At 41.0% G+C, this 18,946-nt stretch overlaps 3 protein-coding genes across 6 annotated transcripts; 2 read left to right on the top strand and 1 right to left on the bottom strand.

The window, feature by feature from the left end:
- The first annotated feature begins 2,616 nt into the window (after positions 1-2,616).
- Positions 2,617-5,936, top strand: LOC139767217 (actin-2, muscle-specific-like). Of its 2 annotated transcripts, none has more exons than XM_071696347.1 (2): positions 2,617-2,747; positions 4,687-5,936. In XM_071696347.1, the coding sequence occupies exon 2, from the start codon at positions 4,719-4,721 to the stop codon at positions 5,850-5,852; it is 1,134 nt and encodes a 377-aa protein (XP_071552448.1). In that variant the 5' UTR covers positions 2,617-2,747; positions 4,687-4,718; the 3' UTR covers positions 5,853-5,936. The 2 variants fall into 2 exon arrangements, with proteins under 2 accessions (XP_071552448.1, XP_071552449.1); XM_071696348.1 differs by lacking the exon at positions 2,617-2,747 and adding an exon at positions 2,751-2,854.
- Positions 5,937-9,882: 3,946 nt separating this feature from the next.
- LOC139767184 (actin-3, muscle-specific-like) lies at positions 9,883-12,405 on the top strand. Of its 2 annotated transcripts, none has more exons than XM_071696243.1 (2): positions 9,883-9,998; positions 11,098-12,405. In XM_071696243.1, the coding sequence occupies exon 2, from the start codon at positions 11,129-11,131 to the stop codon at positions 12,260-12,262; it is 1,134 nt and encodes a 377-aa protein (XP_071552344.1). In that variant the 5' UTR covers positions 9,883-9,998; positions 11,098-11,128; the 3' UTR covers positions 12,263-12,405. The 2 variants fall into 2 exon arrangements, with proteins under 2 accessions (XP_071552344.1, XP_071552345.1); XM_071696244.1 differs by lacking the exon at positions 9,883-9,998 and adding an exon at positions 10,218-10,236.
- A 2,662-nt stretch (positions 12,406-15,067) lies between these two features.
- LOC139767183 (actin-2, muscle-specific-like) lies at positions 15,068-18,267 on the bottom strand. Of its 2 annotated transcripts, none has more exons than XM_071696241.1 (2): positions 18,130-18,267; positions 15,068-16,473 (listed from the first exon to the last, which is right to left on the bottom strand). In XM_071696241.1, exon 2 carries the CDS (start codon positions 16,443-16,445, stop codon positions 15,312-15,314), a length of 1,134 nt encoding a protein of 377 aa, XP_071552342.1. In that variant the 5' UTR covers positions 16,446-16,473; positions 18,130-18,267; the 3' UTR covers positions 15,068-15,311. The 2 variants fall into 2 exon arrangements, with proteins under 2 accessions (XP_071552342.1, XP_071552343.1); XM_071696242.1 differs by lacking the exon at positions 18,130-18,267 and adding an exon at positions 18,063-18,086.
- Between the last annotated feature and the right edge of the window lie 679 nt (positions 18,268-18,946).

The following is an 18,946-nucleotide window of genomic DNA, read 5'->3' as shown; positions in this document are numbered from 1 at the left end:
CAACACCGTCAACCACATCGCCGTCAACCACAACACCGTCAACCACAACACCGTCAACCACAACACCGTCAACCACATCACCGTCAACCACATCGCCGTCAACCACAACACCGTCAACCACAACACCGTCAACCACAACACCGTCAACCACATCACCGTCAACCACATCACCGTCAACCACAACACCGTCAACCACAACACCGTCAACCACAACACCGTCAACCACAACATCGTCAACCACAACACCGTCAACCAGACAAACAACATAATTACCCACATCACCCCCCAATATCTCGCTACCCCCCCCCCCCATAGAATGTTCACCACATCACACTTTCAGTGTCAGCCTGAACGATATTATAAGCTGAAGGGAACATATCAGCGCCATACCCCAGCTAGTGTTGTACGTTCCTACAATTCAGATACCTGGAGTCACTCAACTTGAACTCAAAACTTTTTATACCATAATTTGGTCATGTCTCAACCACTGCGAACATAACCTGGTCATGTCTCAACCATTGTGAACATAACCTGGTCATGTCTCAACCATTGTGAACATAACCTGGTCATGTCTCAACCATAGTGAACATGGTCATGTCTCAACCACTGCGAACATAACCTGGTCATGTCTCAACCACTGCGAACATAACCTGGTCATGTCTCAACCACTGCGAACATAACCTGGTCATGTCTCAACCACTGCGAACATAACCTGGTCATGTCTCAACCATTGTGAACATAACCTGGTCATGTCTCAACCATAGTGAACATGGTCATGTCTCAACCACTGCGAACATAACCTGGTCATGTCTCAACCATTGTGAACATAACCTGGTCATGTCTCAACCATTGTGAACATAACCTGGTCATGTCTCAACCATTGTGAACATAACCTGGTCATGTCTCAACCATTGTGAACATAACCTGGTCATGTCTCAACCATTGTGAACATGATCTGGTCATGTCTCAACCATTGTGAACATGGTCATGTCTGTGTAAAGACTGTCAGATTGTCATCATCTCCGCTTGTTATGGTTCCACTATGTCTATCAAGGGCATTTTTTCTAATGTTATCATCCGCTGGTTGTATGTCATCATCCGCTGGCTGTATGTCATCATCCGCTGGCTGCATGTTACCATCCGCTGCCTGTATGTTATCATCCGTTGCCTGTATTCTTATTCTGATAAAATGTTGAATTTTCTCGCACACGTTGCGAATATCATGTTGGAACGAGAGGACGTATGGTATATCTATACCCAGTGTTGTTTATAATTCAACATTCAATTAAGAAAAATCTTGTATCAAATGCAGTTTAAGTTCTTCTCTATCAATTACTAATAATGAAATCTATGACGAAACACTTTCAACAAAGATACTGCAGAACTTCTGATACTTCGTCAGCGACGTAGGAACAAATATCTAACAAAACTTGAACGCTAAAGAAAACGTTCGTGTATGTTTGAACGTTGTTCTCCAGCTGACCCATTCTAAACTTCTCTAACATTTACATAATTACAGAGTCATCAGCTTGATGAACTTCACTTTGTATATGCCACACTGATCTATCCGAAAGTTATAGGAAAACTATAGACAAAAGATTCAGCTTCCGTCAAATTCGCTAAAACATAGAGATGCAGACAAGCCACATGAATGGCATTACTCGTAGTAATCTGCTGTTTCATTTCGTATCGTCATTCAGATGAGCCAATAAAACATGATCTTCCTTGTGATGGTGGAGGGCATGAGTGGTGGAGGGCAACCTACACTCCGTCCTGGTTGGAAAAGGATTTTTGAAAATTCGAAGACAGAATCAGAATTAATCTTCTAGCTACTGATATTTATACATAAACTGTATATGCAATGATGGTGTACTATTCATCATATGACTTTATATTTTAAGAACGATGTTTCTCAGGGAGAAAGTGTATTACGTGTGGCAGGGTAAAGCAGTGAATTGCTTGATTGGCAGTAAAACCCGCAGGTTATCAGATGCCTGGATTCCCTTGGTCTTAGCTGTATATCGCTTGTCGCCAGTAAGCATTTGAAACAGTTCTGACACATCTATCTGCTTTGTTGCCAATCTTATGGAAATATGTTTTTCATTACCGAGTCGTCAGAGATTCATTGATAAAGCAAAAGTGGCTGAAAACCAGATACTCAGTAGTGACTATATGTATCAAGACTGACCAAGAACTAGACATTTCGTCGGTAATTTAAATGGTAACTGGTTAAACACACGAGCACATGAGACGATGAGCCGACGGTGGTCACGGAGGGATAGCGTTACGAAAATCGTCACGAAAGCATCACCCAGACACCTACCCATGGACTTCTAGGAGCGATACACAGGACCACAGAGGCCCAGCTCTTCACTGAGGAAAACTCCAGTCGTTACCAAGTCAGTGGGTTCATGGTCTAAAGTGTGCTCCACGAGGCTTACCAGCTCGAAGCGTGGTTAGGAGTCCAGCGATTTTCCCCCCCCTTGCGGGTGGGATCATTTCTGCCAGATTGAATCAGCTTTATGCATCTGGTATACTGTAATGGCTAAATTCGTTACTGACAAGATGTTTTCTTTGTGTGGTCTGAAAGCAGACTGCGGAGCGGTTCACAATTCGCGACAAATGTGGTTGTGGATATCGGAGTACGAAGCAGAGAGTTTTGGCGCATTTACAGATTCCTCTTCGTCTTTGTATATAAAGAGAAGTTGCACGTGAGACATCTTCAGTCAGATCAGGACTCAGCACGGGTAGGTGCTTGTGGTGTGGCCTCCCAAGCCAGAAGGAATTTCCTCAGTTATTTTCGGTTGGGCCAACATTGTGGGGGTGGTCGACTCGTAAAAACCAGGAATATTGTGTCAGTGTTCTTAAAACCAAGTGCCTTGTTGATTTGTTATTTGGTGCCAAGATGCTCACTATAAATGCTTCACGAGTGCGCCTTTGCTTTCTTTGATAATGAGTCAAATGAAGATACTGTAAGACACTACGATTTTGGAACAAAAGATCTCACATTATGGAAGAAAAATTTGTCAAAGATTTGTTTGTATACAAAAGCAAGGAATCTGAGAGATGCGATTCTGAACCACGATGGAACCAGTTAACATTATTCAACTTAATTACGAGAATCTGGATGTAATTACAAGAATCTGGATGTAATTACGAGAATCTGGATGTAATTACAAGAATCTGGATGTAATTACGAGAATCTGGATGTAATTACGAGAATCTGGATGTAATTACGAGAATCTGGATGTAATTACGAGAATCTGGATGTAATTGATAATTTACGAATCCCATACAAATTCTTACTTCAATTTCGTGAAATGCCAAATATGGCATTAAGCTAACTAAGATCATTTAGCTAATCTATTGTTCTATATAAAGTTTGCAAACCCATGAATGACCAAGTTCAGACACGTGTCTTCATCATGGATGACCACGTTCAGACACGTGTCTTCATTATGGATGACCACGTTCAGACACGTGTCTTCATTATGGATGACCACGTTCAGACACGTGTCTTCATTATGCATGACCACGTTCAGACACGTGTCTTCATCATGGATGAGACGCATAAACCTGGAGGGGGAGGAGTCCCGGTATTAATGAGGCACTTCAACAAGTTTAACAAAGGGAACACTTAAATGTAATGCACACCACAAGAATAGCGACGCGAAACTTTTTTGATTAACTAAACAGATGGATGTTTTTGCAATACTGGCTTTTCCTACGGCGTTTTGTACACACACACACACACACACATATATATATATATATATATATATATATATATATATATATATATATATATATACGCATGTATGTATAACCACTTAACTTATAAAAGAAATATTTTAGAATCAAGAGTTATTTTTAGGAACAAGACATGATAACAAGTTATAGTAAAGAGTGTTTCTATCAACTGTTGATTCAATCATCTCAGAAGAAAGTAATGATGTATGAAGCCAGAGTTCCGTTCTTGTCATCAGCTACGTAATATTTCAGTCAGGGTCTCTGGCCCAGGCAGGACCGTCCGTACATCTATATAAACTGATGTTTCGCTTGATCATCGAGACATGAGTTTTGGTCAAGAGACCAAGTTATATCATAAAATACAAGTATATGTGACCACACGTCAAATACAAATCAAAGCTTATTATTCTAATATTTTCCGACACCAGTTCAGAAAACTATAAATAATCAACGGCATTTGCATGCAGCCCACTGGCCTGTGTTAGGAGGGAGAGGTGTAACATGACTGGGCTAGTATCGTTGGGGTCACTCTGAGTGTACTTGTGATCATCATCACGACAAAGTAATATATTCCTAATAATCAAATGAGTAATTAACACAAATGCCACATGCATGACAACAGGATATACTCCCGGAAATGTCACCAAGACCTAAATTAAGATAAAAAAGTTTTATCTGAAAATAACCTTCTGAGTAAACACTGTATGTCTTCTACTCCTCCATGACTGCGCACATACAGGAAAACTGTATGATCCAAAAATATACGAGCTATAACAATAATTCACATTTTGTTTTATAAGTACATATGGATAAAACAATTGCCAACTTTCTAACTATCCATAAATAATTATTTTTCAGTTTCAACTTTTCCAACGTATTATTTTGCCTCGCAAACAGATATGTGTTAATGTCAACAAGCGCATACCTTCTTTCCAGGTGATCATCTAGATTCATAACGCACCACCACCATGTGTGACGACGAGGAGCAAGTAGCGCTTGTTGTGGACAATGGCTCCGGCATGGTCAAGGCCGGCTTCGCCGGTGATGACGCTCCCCGCGCCGTATTCCCCTCCATCGTCGGCCGCGCTCGTCACCAGGGTGTCATGGTCGGTATGGGTCAGAAGGACGCCTACGTCGGTGATGAGGCCCAGAGCAAGCGAGGTATCCTGACTCTCAAGTACCCCATCGAGCACGGCATCATCACCAACTGGGACGACATGGAGAAGATCTGGTACCACACCTTCTACAACGAACTCCGTGTTGCCCCTGAAGAGTCCCCCACAATGTTGACTGAAGCTCCCCTCAACCCCAAGGCCAACCGTGAGAAGATGACACAGATGATGTTCGAGTCCTTCAACATGCCAGCCATGTACGTATGTATCCAGGCCGTACTGTCCCTGTACGCCTCTGGTCGTACCACTGGTCTTGTTTGCGACTCTGGTGATGGTGTTTCTCACATGGTCCCCGTCTATGAAGGTTTCGCTCTCCCCCATGCCATCCTTCGTCTTGACCTCGCTGGTCGTGATCTGACCAACTACCTGATGAAGATCATGACAGAACGTGGCTACTCCTTCACCACCACCGCTGAGCGTGAGATTGTCCGTGACATCAAGGAGAAGCTTTGCTACATCGCCCTCGACTTCGAGAATGAGATGAATGTGGCTGCTGCTTCCTCCTCTCTGGACAAGTCCTACGAACTTCCCGACGGTCAGGTCATCACCATCGGCAACGAACGTTTCCGTGCTCCAGAGGCTCTCTTCCAGCCTTCCTTCCTGGGTATGGAATCTGCTGGTGTTCATGAGACTGTACACAGCTCCATCATGAGGTGCGACATTGACATCAGGAAGGACCTGTTCGCCAACATTGTCATGTCTGGTGGTACCACCATGTACCCTGGTATTGCTGACCGCATGCAGAAGGAAATTACCAATCTGGCTCCCGCTACCATCAAGATCAAGATCATTGCTCCTCCCGAGCGTAAGTACTCCGTCTGGATCGGTGGCTCCATCCTGGCCTCTCTGTCCACCTTCCAGACCATGTGGATCACCAAGGAGGAGTACGACGAGTCCGGCCCCGGCATCGTCCACCGCAAGTGCTTCTAACAAGTTAAATATATGCAGTTATATGTAATGAATCCTCATTGCTTATAACTTTATTTTATGACGCAAAATAAAGATTTTTAGGGATACACTTTTTGTTTCCTCTCTTGCTCAATATATATATATATATATATATATATATATATATATATATATATATATATATATATATATATATATATATATATATACAAAAAGAAGAAAATCATGAATACACCGAAGGGCCAGACACAGATTATGGAGTTGATGCCAACCCAGAAGGTCCACATTATCAGTACATGAACACACGAGTAACATTCCCTACCTGCTGGGCTTAAGGGATTAGAGGGGTCCCACAGACACCTCCAATATTATTGTATTAGGTTGTTATTCTGATGGTCAGACTGACATGAATTATGAGATATTTCTCAGACGTGAGACTACACCATTCAATTATACATTAAATCACTGGTTCCCGGCAAACTTGTATACTGGCAAACATGGTCACCAAGAACAAAGGAAACTGTAAAATGTCTAAATTGTTAACATACATTCCAATGAGTGTAACTTTTCAAGAGATTATAACAAGATGGTTTATAAATACATAAATTTTGAAGAAATTAATCTGTCGTCAGTCTATTTATGTATTAACTGTCTACCGATTGTTATCATTACACAATTAATTCAATCTATATTAAATCAGTAAATCTTATTCCAAACCATTTCTCTAATACTATGTAGTACTATTTCCCTGATCGATTCTCAAATTAAACTCATCATCACCTCCACTCTCAGCCTATCTTGTTCCTTCAGGAGTAATGGTATTTGTCATTTTAAGCGACGTATTATCTGTCATGCACTTTTCATGACCTTACCGTCGTAAAAGACACTTATGCAAGCGTCCTTCTATTGATTTCCTCACTGCACATATCCTCTCAAATCCTCGCTGTTTATCCATCATCATTATTCCAATCATGTTATGCAAGTTATCCACCTCACCAGCTCTTACTTAATCTGACCTAAATATTTTTGTATTTCACATCCATGAATCAGAAATGGACCAAGAGTTCCTTCATCCAACCCTGCCGTCAACGAAAGCATCACCGCAACTCATTTTTCGCTACGCTGAAGCCTCGCTTCCATCCTCAGTGAAATTTACTCCAAATTACATAAACTCATCACAGGTTCCATCCAGTTCTTCACCATTCAAACATATGTCACACAAAGCCGCACTATCTTCCTTCTACGTACATTATAAGACCGATTTTAATGTAGTCGTGTGTTCCAGATTTGCATCTTTTGAACATTTACGGCCATTCACAATCGAAGCTCCTGGAATCAAAGGAAAATATCATACACTGGTGTCATGATTATCATACACTGGTGTGATGATTAAGTTATCATACACTGATTTGATGATTAAATTATCATACACTGGTTAGATAATTAGATTATCATACACTGTTTGATAATTCATGAACAATAAAATGTTCTGATAAGTAAACCTTTGTCTTCCTGTTCAGATATTTACCCAGGGAAGTTTAGTAGATTTCTAAAGATCTTAGTAAACATTTTCGCCTTATCATCTTTCAATATCATAAGCACAATATGTTTCGTAAATGACAACTCATCGCTAGAGTTTTTCAAATACAAGTTCATAGTTTAGTATTAAATTTGAGAAAAGTTTGGTACAAGTGATCACCAGGAAATTACTTTTGACTTAACTTTCAACATTGTCTGTAATGCTGGTCAGCAGAGGCGTCGCGACAAAACACCAGATTTTAGATTTGTTAGATTGTAAAGATCTTCGATTTACCGATGAGAGGCGAACTTGGGATGTTATCATGAATGCAGACGATATGGATGTGGCTCGGGAGAACTTTAGCAGAACGTTGCAAGCAGTGGAGGTAACCTACTGTCCCTCCCGAAGCCAAAATGATGGAACGATAACATGATGTCGTCTACGAAAGAAGCATAAAAGACTCTCAAAGACCAATAACCAAAATGACAAAGCAAATTATGTCAATATGCACAGAGAAAACTGAGAATCGTCAAAGCAAATAACAGTTCATATAAAGCATCTACTGCTGAAAACAGCAAAGTAAACAATGAAGAGTTTTATGGCTAGCTTAGAGTCAAGGGTCATTACTCAGTCAACTAGTCAATTAATACCAGAAAATGTGACTTGGTTCAAGACAACGAATACATGATGACCAAGATTTTATATTCTTTTCATTCATGTCTGTTCACATTCGTAGAAACAACTCATGTATCAGATCCAGTTCCATTGCTGAGGAAAGCATTTCGTAACATACTGACGTAGGAGTTGAAGATAACATACTGACGTAGGAGTTGAAGATAACATACTGACGTAGGAGTTGAAGATAACATACTGACGTAGGAGTTGAAGATAACATACTGACGTCGGAGTTGAAGATAACATACTGACGTCGGAGTTGAAGATAACATACTGACGTAGGAGTTGAAGATAAACTGATTGAAACTCAATGAAATAAAAATAATTACAATGGCAGGCCCAAATAAGTTTTATTCGATGCCAAAGAAAAAGGTGAAAAATTAGATGGTAATTAAACCCTTGACGCTCTTTGCAATAAGTCATTTAGTGAGGAGAAAGTTCCAGAGGAATGGGAACTTGCCATGTTACGCCGACTTTCAAAAATGGTGATAATTTACTACCCGAAAATGATCGTCCAATTAGTTTAACGTGTGTAACACGTACATTTATGCAAAACCTTCAGGATTACATTGTAAACTAATCATTTAGATTTTCAAAAACCATTAGACAAAGCGCCACATCAAAGCTTGATAACAAAAGTTAAGGCACATGGTTTAGATGGGGTTGTACTTAGGTGTTAGGAAATTGGTTGACTCTATTACAAACGGCCTCTAAAGGACCCGGTGGCCTGGTGCAGTTTAATTTCCTTATATTCTTGATAATAGCAAGTGTGGTTGACATATTTCTTAAAATGAGTAGTATCACAAAGGTGAACACAATAAACAAATCACGTCTTACATGATTCAAAGATTTACAGTAAAGAATACGGCACTGCAATTTTATATATGAATAACAAACCCAACACAAAATCCAGGTACCAGCCATATGGAAACAACTGAAGTAACATTAATAATCATTTCAAATTGTAACTATTTTTTGTTGTTGCTGTTGTTGTTGTTGTCTCTATGACGTCGAATTCCATGTCCAATTTTCACACAAATTCCTAAAGCTTAAGTCCTGTAAGATGTATGTGTGTGACGAAAATAGTACCAGATCAAACAAAAGAAAGTAATATTTATAAAGTTAAGTTGTTGTGAGTCGCCGGTAGCAGGTACAACATTCCCGGCAACATACCTGGCCGAGATCAGACAGCTGTAACCAAGCAGCAACACTACCTACATCCCTGCTGCTGACTCTTACGAAATCACTAAAAATTCACGAAAATGATGCCGTCAATAACACATTCACCGCAAACACAAACGTAACCTGGTATGCCATACGCCACGTTATCTTCATCCCAACGTACTTTCTGCATATATAGTTATCGCAGAATTACCCGCCAGTCACTGAAGCCGAATTACTTGCTATATTCACAGAAGCAAAATTGCCTGTCATAGTCATTATAGCAGAATTGTGTCATAGCCATTATAGCAGCATTGCCTGTCATAGCCACTGTAGCAGCATTACCTGTCACAGTCATTGTAGTAGAATTAGCAGCCATAGCAATGATAAAGAGAGAAGGTTCAGCACTGAGCGGTTCAGAGACAGGTGTGAAAAAACAAAAATAAAGAGAGCGGCCATGTGAGCAGGGCTCGTGGTAACAGTGTTGTCAGATTGGATGGTCTCCATGGCACACACGTTACATAACAAACCATAAAAGTAACATAATCCTCTAACGTCGTATCAACACTCATATGAATTACACTGCTGACATTCCTTTTTTCATAGAGAACATAAAAAATTATGAAAATCTTGATTCACGAAACACGGGAAGAACTTGCAGCGAATGGTAACTGCACCGTCCAATCCCCTGACGTGTGCGGGTTCACATACGTGTTGGATCGACGTGAGAATGTTGGTGGTAAGACGGTCGTGGTAACATATAAAAGGCCGTCGCTCCTTACAAGCTTTAGTCAGGACGCGACTCAGGACGGGTAAGTACTACGAGTGGGTCATCCAACCTGCACATGTACTGCTGGTAGTGCGTCATCCATTCTGCACATACGCTGCTAGGAGTGCGTCATCCTTACGTCACCAACTTTGCTGGTCGGGGATCATCCATCTTGCACTGATCCACCGTTGGACGCTGAGCATAGACAATATTGTGATGATGGCGTCAGACATTGCTACCATCAGGTTGGAGAGCTAGCTGCTATCACAGGAAACGATCATGTGAGACTTTACTAATGTACTACATGATGTGTAGTTCTGTTTAGACCACTTTGGTCGATTTCTTCATTCTGCAGGACAGTTAGGCATGAGTATCGTGGCACCAGATCCATGTACATTATGTTATCAAGGTTTCTAACACCATCTTGAGCAGTGATTTTATACGTACAGTACAAGTTCTTGGACGGATTATGAATGCAGTCAAGGTGAGTGGTCAGGAAAAGTTACCCTAGTATTCATGTTATCGTAAATAACTTTATAAAGCTCGAGTTGAATGATGGTTAATGATGATGTCGCGGATTATCATTTTGTTAGTCTCGTAACCTTTGTATGATCTACTTCCATTGTGAAGGTTATCCCGTGTTGTTCCTGTGTGTATATAACCAGGTTAACACAACCAAGAAATGAAATTCTCTACTTCTGCACTGAAGATCCATTATTAACACACACACACACACACACACACATATATACATATATATATATATATATATATATATATATATATATATATATATATATATATATATATATATATTTGAGGCTCCAGTCATGGACAGAAGTCCACATCAAGGGCGTGGCTTCATTTAAGATACAGAGGTTTATGAAACGGATAAAATGAGACAAGGGAAACTATTTACCAATTTTGGAGGAAGTGAAATACTGTCTTTTAAAATGTGTCACGTCAAAGTTACAAGGAAAGAAACGAGAAAGTAGACAGTTCCAAACCTTCGAGTTGTAGGGAAAGAAAAAGTGATCAAAAGCCCACCTTTAAGTAGTCAACGGCCACATTAATGTACTTAAGAAAAAAAAAAATAACTCATGTCAGCCAAACACGGCTTACGTTTATTCTTCTTTTTTCAGTGAACTTCGATCGTTATAGAACACCACCACCATGTGTGACGACGAGGATCAAGTAGCGCTTGTTGTGGACAATGGCTCCGGCATGGTCAAGGCCGGCTTCGCCGGTGATGACGCTCCCCGCGCCGTATTCCCCTCCATCGTCGGCCGCGCTCGTCACCAGGGTGTCATGGTCGGTATGGGTCAGAAGGACGCCTACGTCGGTGATGAGGCCCAGAGCAAGCGAGGTATCCTGACTCTCAAGTACCCCATCGAGCACGGCATCATCACCAACTGGGACGACATGGAGAAGATCTGGTACCACACCTTCTATAATGAACTCCGTGTTGCCCCTGAAGAGTCCCCCACAATGTTGACTGAGGCTCCCCTCAACCCCAAGGCCAACCGTGAGAAGATGACACAAATCATGTTTGAGTCCTTCAACACCCCAGCCATGTACGTTACAATCCAAGCTGTACTGTCCCTGTACGCCTCTGGTCGTACCACAGGTCAGGTATGTGACTCAGGTGATGGTGTTTCTCACATGGTCCCCGTCTATGAAGGTTTCGCTCTCCCCCATGCCATCCTTCGTCTTGACCTCGCTGGTCGTGATCTGACTAACTACCTGATGAAGATCATGACAGAACGTGGCTACTCCTTCACCACCACCGCTGAGCGTGAGATTGTCCGTGACATCAAGGAGAAGCTTTGCTACATCGCCCTCGACTTCGAGAATGAGATGAATGTGGCTGCTGCTTCCTCCTCTCTGGACAAGTCCTACGAACTTCCCGACGGTCAGGTCATCACCATCGGCAACGAACGTTTCCGTGCTCCAGAGGCTCTCTTCCAGCCTTCCTTCCTGGGTATGGAATCTGCTGGTCTTCACGAGACAGTGCACGGTTCTATCATGAGGTGCGACATTGATATCAGGAAGGACCTATTTGCTAATATCGTTTTGTCTGGTGGTACCACCATGTACCCTGGTATTGCTGACCGCATGCAGAAGGAAATCACATGTCTAGCTCCCTCCAGCATCAAGATCAAGATCATTGCTCCTCCCGAGCGTAAGTACTCCGTCTGGATCGGTGGCTCCATCCTGGGATCATTGTCCACCTTCCAGACCATGTGGATCACCAAGGAGGAGTACGACGAGTCTGGCCCCGGCATCGTCCACCGCAAGTGCTTCTAAATATATATATATATATATATATATATATATATATATATATATATATATATATATATATATATATATATATATATAACGAATACGCCCTCTTTTGTATAATATGAAACTTGCGAAAAATATCAATAAAAAGAATTTAAACATGATTGTTTTTATCTAGTGATGGCTGAAGGTTAAATAAAGACCAAATGATGACAGTAATTTGAAGGAATTAAGTTTTATGGTTGGTGTAGATCCTTTTATTACTTATAATGCAGGTCACCCGGAAAACGTATGCTCACAAAGACAGATTTTTAACTATCATTTGGATAAAGAGATCACTCCAATAGGTCTACCGGTATCACTGTTCGCGGTGTTAGAACATTAATCGCAAGTTAATATATCTTACAAAACATTTTCATCTTTGACTTGTTTAAACACAGTATCATGAAGGGTAAGTTCCTCTACACAAAGATTAGTTGCTGGTCAACGAAGCTGCATTTGATATGAAAGTCCATACATTCGAAGCCCATCCTTCACTCTGCATGAAATTTAATCTTCTATTTCAGCCATCAAGCAGCAAGTCTCACAATAAAATGTCAGTTTTTGAAAGAAAATGTTTCACAAGTTAATGATCACCTCGTCGGTGTCTCAGGTTTTCCTCATTGCAACAGTTTGCGAGACAACGCTCAAAACCTGGACAAGTTTTACGGTTATGAAGGATGAGGTCAACAGCTGCACACTATGACATGGCGGTAACGCGATGTAGAAGCCTATGCGCTGGCGCTGGGATTTAGTGTTATGAACTGTTTGCACCTCATAAGGCGGATCGTCTCCGCGGAATGTGTATTGTGTATCATGAAATAATAATACGAATCACCTGAACTTCTGAGGTGCGATTTCACCTTCATGAATATCATGGCTGACTTGTGTGATCATCATATTCACTAAGCAGACACGTGATCACAAATGAACTTGTAGACCACGAAGGAAAATCAGAGCAGGAATATTGGCTTAAACGCTTTCGTGTATTTCGACACATCTTCAGAGGCAAATACTAACAAATCACAAATGGAGGAAAATATTGAGAGACGCCAGTAGATGTACCAGGATTACATCTGCTGCTGTCTCTGTATATTATCTTCCATTTGTGATTTGTTACTATTCGCTTCTGAAGATGTGTTGAAATATACGAAAGCGCTTTAGCAAAATAATTCTTGCTTTGACTTTCCTTCCTGGTCTTCAGGAAACAGCATCACTACCCTCTGCTTCAGCGAGGTAGCGCCAGGAAAACAAACAGACAAAAAAAAGGCCACATTCGTTCACACTCAAGTCTAGCTGCCATGTGTAATGCACCGAAACCACAGCTCCTTATCCACGTCCAGGCCCCACAGATGTGTGTGTTTTACTGGTCTCCGTCTGCAGGACTGGCTGGCAATATGGGCTTTAGACCTTATAATTGCTTGGGTCATTAAGGACGTTTTGTGTGTATGCGTATGTGTGTCATTATTACAGTTTAAGTGCGACGGACAGCCATTTTCCCCCTAAGCAGCACCGATATTTTATACTCGACTAAACTCATCTGATATCGAGTTCAGTCAACAATATGATGTCTTATATATGATATCGAGTTCAGTCAACAATATGATGTCTTATATATGATATCGAGTTCAGTCAACAATATGATGTCTTATATAATCTGAAGGTTCATACTTTGACGTGAGGTTCACGACAATAAATAATCTCAACATATAGTAAATCTAAATGTACTGATGAAAATGTACTGATGAACATGTACTGACGAAAATGTACTGATGAAAATGTACTGATGAACATGTACTGACGAAAATGTACTGATGAAAATGTACTGATGAACATGTACTGATGAACATGTACTGACGAAAATGTACTGATGAAAATGTACTGATGAACATGTACTGACGAAAATGTACTGATGAAAATGTACTGATGAACATGTACTGATGAACATGTACTGATGAAAATGACGCAGAAAAGAGAATGACCGTGTGACATTTCCAAACGAATGGAAAGTATTTCATATCAACAGGAAAGACTTTGATACGTAATTGAGGTAAAACAGACAGAACAGGAAGTAAGAGTGAATATGTAAGCTGGGCCAAGGACAAGAACAATGTGAAGATTGAGAAATAGGAAAGACGAGAAAATGAAACGGAACAGGTAAGGAGTACGGAGAAAAGTTGTTACGTCTACTGCTAATTTACATTCTTAAGTTCAGAACATGCTACACGAAATTCCTCAGTCTGTACTTTATGTATTGAATATGACGACTCTTACATATCACAGTGACACCCTCGCCCTCAGGGAGACTGTTTAAGCGTTATACCAAAGTGCAGTGAGAACCGAGTACGAGTTTGGTGTCTATGAAACCAGCAGGAGTCATACCTGGCATTCTGCTAACCGTTGATGAGCTTTATGTTTTCATCATCATATAACATCAGCAAAATAGTTTGGATTTACATTAAATGCTCTCAACGTGCAACGTATCGATGGAACTTTGTGTCAATGATGAGTCGTGTTGGATTAATGGTGCTGCTGTTTACACTCACATATGAAGATTCTCAGGAAAAACAATGTTTCCTCTGTCACTCGAGTAAGCAATGATCAATACCAACATTGTATGAGCTATACACATTACTCTCGTTTCATAATATTTCTCCATCAGATCAAAGAGGAATGGTGAAAAAAAAAATACAAATCTCGAGAAAAAAGTACAACGCTGTTCCTTACTCCGACTCACTGTCGATCAGTTTCCGAATGTCAAAAAAGGGAAAAACAGAAAAGCAAACGATAATTTATTCATGATTTATTATAATCCCTGATACATACGTAGTATGAATCATACACGAATAAGAAATTATTCAAAAATCTCTGCTGCTGATCCAGATCATGCCATATATCTACATGGAAGTTTCTGAAGATATTTTGACACAAAATGAATATGTATATATATATATATATATATATATATATATATATATATATATATATATATATATATATATATATATATATTAATTGTATACGTAAATATTTAGAAGCACTTGCGGTGGACGATGCCGGGGCCGGACTCGTCGTACTCCTCCTTGGTGATCCACATGGTCTGGAAGGTGGAGAGAGAGGCCAGGATGGAGCCACCGATCCAGACGGAGTACTTACGCTCGGGAGGAGCAATGATCTTGATCTTGATGGTGGAGGGAGCCAGAGCTGTGATTTCCTTCTGCATGCGGTCAGCAATACCAGGGTACATGGTGGTACCACCAGACATGACAATGTTGGCGAACAGGTCCTTCCTGATGTCAATGTCGCACCTCATGATGGAGCTGTGTACAGTCTCATGAACACCAGCAGATTCCATACCCAGGAAGGAAGGCTGGAAGAGAGCCTCTGGAGCACGGAAACGTTCGTTGCCGATGGTGATGACCTGACCGTCGGGAAGTTCGTAAGACTTGTCCAGAGAGGAGGAAGCAGCAGCCACATTCATCTCATTCTCGAAGTCGAGGGCGATGTAGCAAAGCTTCTCCTTGATGTCACGGACAATCTCACGCTCAGCGGTGGTGGTGAAGGAGTAGCCACGTTCTGTCATGATCTTCATCAAGTACATGGTGAGGTCACGACCAGCGAGGTCAAGACGAAGGATGGCATGGGGGAGAGCGAAACCTTCATAGACGGGGACCATGTGAGAAACACCATCACCTGAGTCGCAAACCAGACCAGTGGTACGACCAGAGGCGTACAGGGACAGTACGGCCTGGATACATACGTACATGGCTGGCATATCAAAGGACTCAAACATGATCTGTGTCATCTTCTCGCGGTTGGCCTTGGGGTTGAGGGGAGCTTCAGTCAACATTGTGGGGGACTCTTCAGGGGCAACACGGAGTTCATTGTAGAGGGTGTGGTACCAGACCTTCTCCATGTCGTCCCAGTTGGTAATGATGCCGTGCTCGATGGGGTACTTGAGAGTCAGGATACCTCGCTTGCTCTGGGCCTCATCACCGACGTAGGCGTCCTTCTGACCCATACCGACCATGACACCCTGGTGACGAGCGCGGCCGACGATGGAGGGGAATACGGCGCGGGGAGCGTCATCACCGGCGAAGCCGGCCTTGACCATCCCGGAGCCATTGTCCACAACAAGCGCTACTTGATCCTCGTCGTCACACATGGTGGTGGTGTTTGAATGAAAAGCTCACCTGTAAGAAGAAAGCAGTTATGTACAAATGAATTTACGAGTAATAGCGACTGAAATGACAATCCCTCTTTAAGCCAGATATTTCTAAACACGAACAAAACTATACTCGCCCAGGGAAGATTAATCTTGTTGCAGTGAGGCTACATATATTTTTCTTGTTTGCACAGCCTACAGGAAACCTTCAAAGGTGATATGTGAGGTCTTTCAAAAGAAGTGACCAAGTTGTCCGAGATCAGCTGAAGTTCTCGACAAAACTGTTTGTTTTGATGTGTTCTCTTCGCTCTTGGTCGATTTTTTCCTCTCAGAAACTTACATTTCGTACCCCGCAAATGATTATGTATCAACTTGCATACATATCCATATATCTACGTACAAGTGTCTAGGTTCATATGTAGTAACTCATTACTGGATGATACTTATCATAAAGCACTCTGAATAACGGAATATTTGCAAGCTGTTTATCACAAATGAAAAACTGCGAAAACTAAAGTCTTAAAGTTGCGATGCTATGTTGAACAGTTAAAGAAAATGCAAATCTAACGAAGGAAGTTATAGTTTACACCTGTTTACAAAGAATCACTGACACAAATCTAACGAAGGAAGTTATGGTTTACACCTGTTTACAAAGAATCACTGACACAAATCTAACGAAGGAAGTTATGGTTTACACCTGTTTACAAAGAATCACTGACACAAATCTAACGAAGGAAGTTATGGTTTACACCTGTTTACAAAGAATCACTGACACAAATCCTAATGTCTGTTCGTAATAGTTATGAAGTCTCTTAAGGAAAATACTCCAATTACCGGGTCTGGTCCTGACCCCTTAGAGACCTTTGCTTCTTTCCTGTGTTGAGGTAATCATTTCACCACATTCAAATACAAAAGGAGGCAGTAATAGTTTCAGTAACGGATATGAGTGATGATTGCACGTCTGAGTTGTGCTAACTATAATCCACGCATCGAGCCACAGTTAAACACATCGTGATATGCTGTACAAAACCTGCGAGTTATAAACGTATGCTAATAAAATCAACTTTAAAAATCTGTTCGACGAATAATCTATCACAGACAGAGAGTCTAGATCCTGCATGATGCTGGAAAATCTTAGAACACATTAGACGTGTGTGTACAAGCCATGGGCAACCTTCTCCCTGACGTCACGACTCGAGGAGGATCTTACAACATTGCCAGTGACATTTTGGCATAAAGAACTTAATACGACGTCACTGTGTCACGAGGGAAAGGTATATTTTCAAGTACAAATACATGAACACTTTCAATGTTCAGTCAGCCAAATACATGAACACTTTCAATGTTCAGTCAGCCAAATACATGAACACTTTCAATGTTCAGTCAGCCAAATACATGAACACTTTCAATGTTCAGTCAGCCAAATACATGAACACTTTCAATGTTCAGTCAGCCAAATCACACACAGGTAACGTTTTTCTAACCACCGACTGTAAATTTCTGAAGATAATTACACAACACCGTGCAAGCATTCTTGAGGCACTTTGCAGGCAGTCATGTAGCCTGTGTAGCACAATCACAATGACTTTAAAAAACCAGTTTCAAATATCCACCAACCTAGGTCCACCTGCTACAACATACTGCAACCTCCCACAATATGAAAGACAGAGAGTGTAGCACCTACCCGCGCTGAGTCCTCATGTGACTGGGGTTCCTGCACACTAGTCTCCTCCTTATATACACAGCCTTGAGGTCCTTACCAACAACAATGCGTGGTTGAGCCAAAATATCTTATTGGGTCCCTTGCTGTGTACATCCATGTATGTCGTGTGGTACTGCTGCTGCTGCTGCCTTGCTTTACTGTTCTACTAACGTACTGTTACAAGACAAATTCAATATGGTAAGATCTACGTATCGATTATCGTGTATATATATATATATATATATATATATATATATATATATATATATATATATATATATATATATATATATATACATATATTCTATCATATTTGATCGGAGTATCCAGCGTCATGTAGTTGATCCTATGGCATGAGCTTATAACATTCTATATAATTCTCCTACCCTACCGCCCTACTTCTCGTAGTCTTGTATATCAAATCGACCACAAATAACCAAACTGATAGCTTGGTTGATTACATGAAAGCTGTGAGTACCAGAATTCTTCAGGAGGGCCAGTCGTGAGTCACAGCGTGAAGGACGGGACACAAGGTTCAAGAAGGTAAGGAGTGGTAGTTAAAAGCAGACGTACCGCTTGTTGGCACTCTTCTTACAACTCCGACTCAGAGCAGCTTTAACGCCACCTTACGTTTCTTCAGTTAATCTTAGATCCTTGGATGTACCAACTTGTTAAAGATACAAAGTTCAGTCTATCATTACCTAGCCAGAAGTATATAAATCAATCATACAAATACTTTTGAAAAAATGGAAAAATCATAGCTAAGTGTAGTTACCATCAATACACCAAGTAATTATTT

The sequence above is a fragment of the Panulirus ornatus genome, chromosome 59 (assembly GCF_036320965.1).
Source record: "Panulirus ornatus isolate Po-2019 chromosome 59, ASM3632096v1, whole genome shotgun sequence".
NCBI classification, from domain to species: domain Eukaryota; kingdom Metazoa; phylum Arthropoda; class Malacostraca; order Decapoda; family Palinuridae; genus Panulirus; species Panulirus ornatus.
The sequence above is the reverse complement of the archived record's forward strand: the minus strand, read 5'-3'. Positions and strand labels throughout refer to the sequence as shown.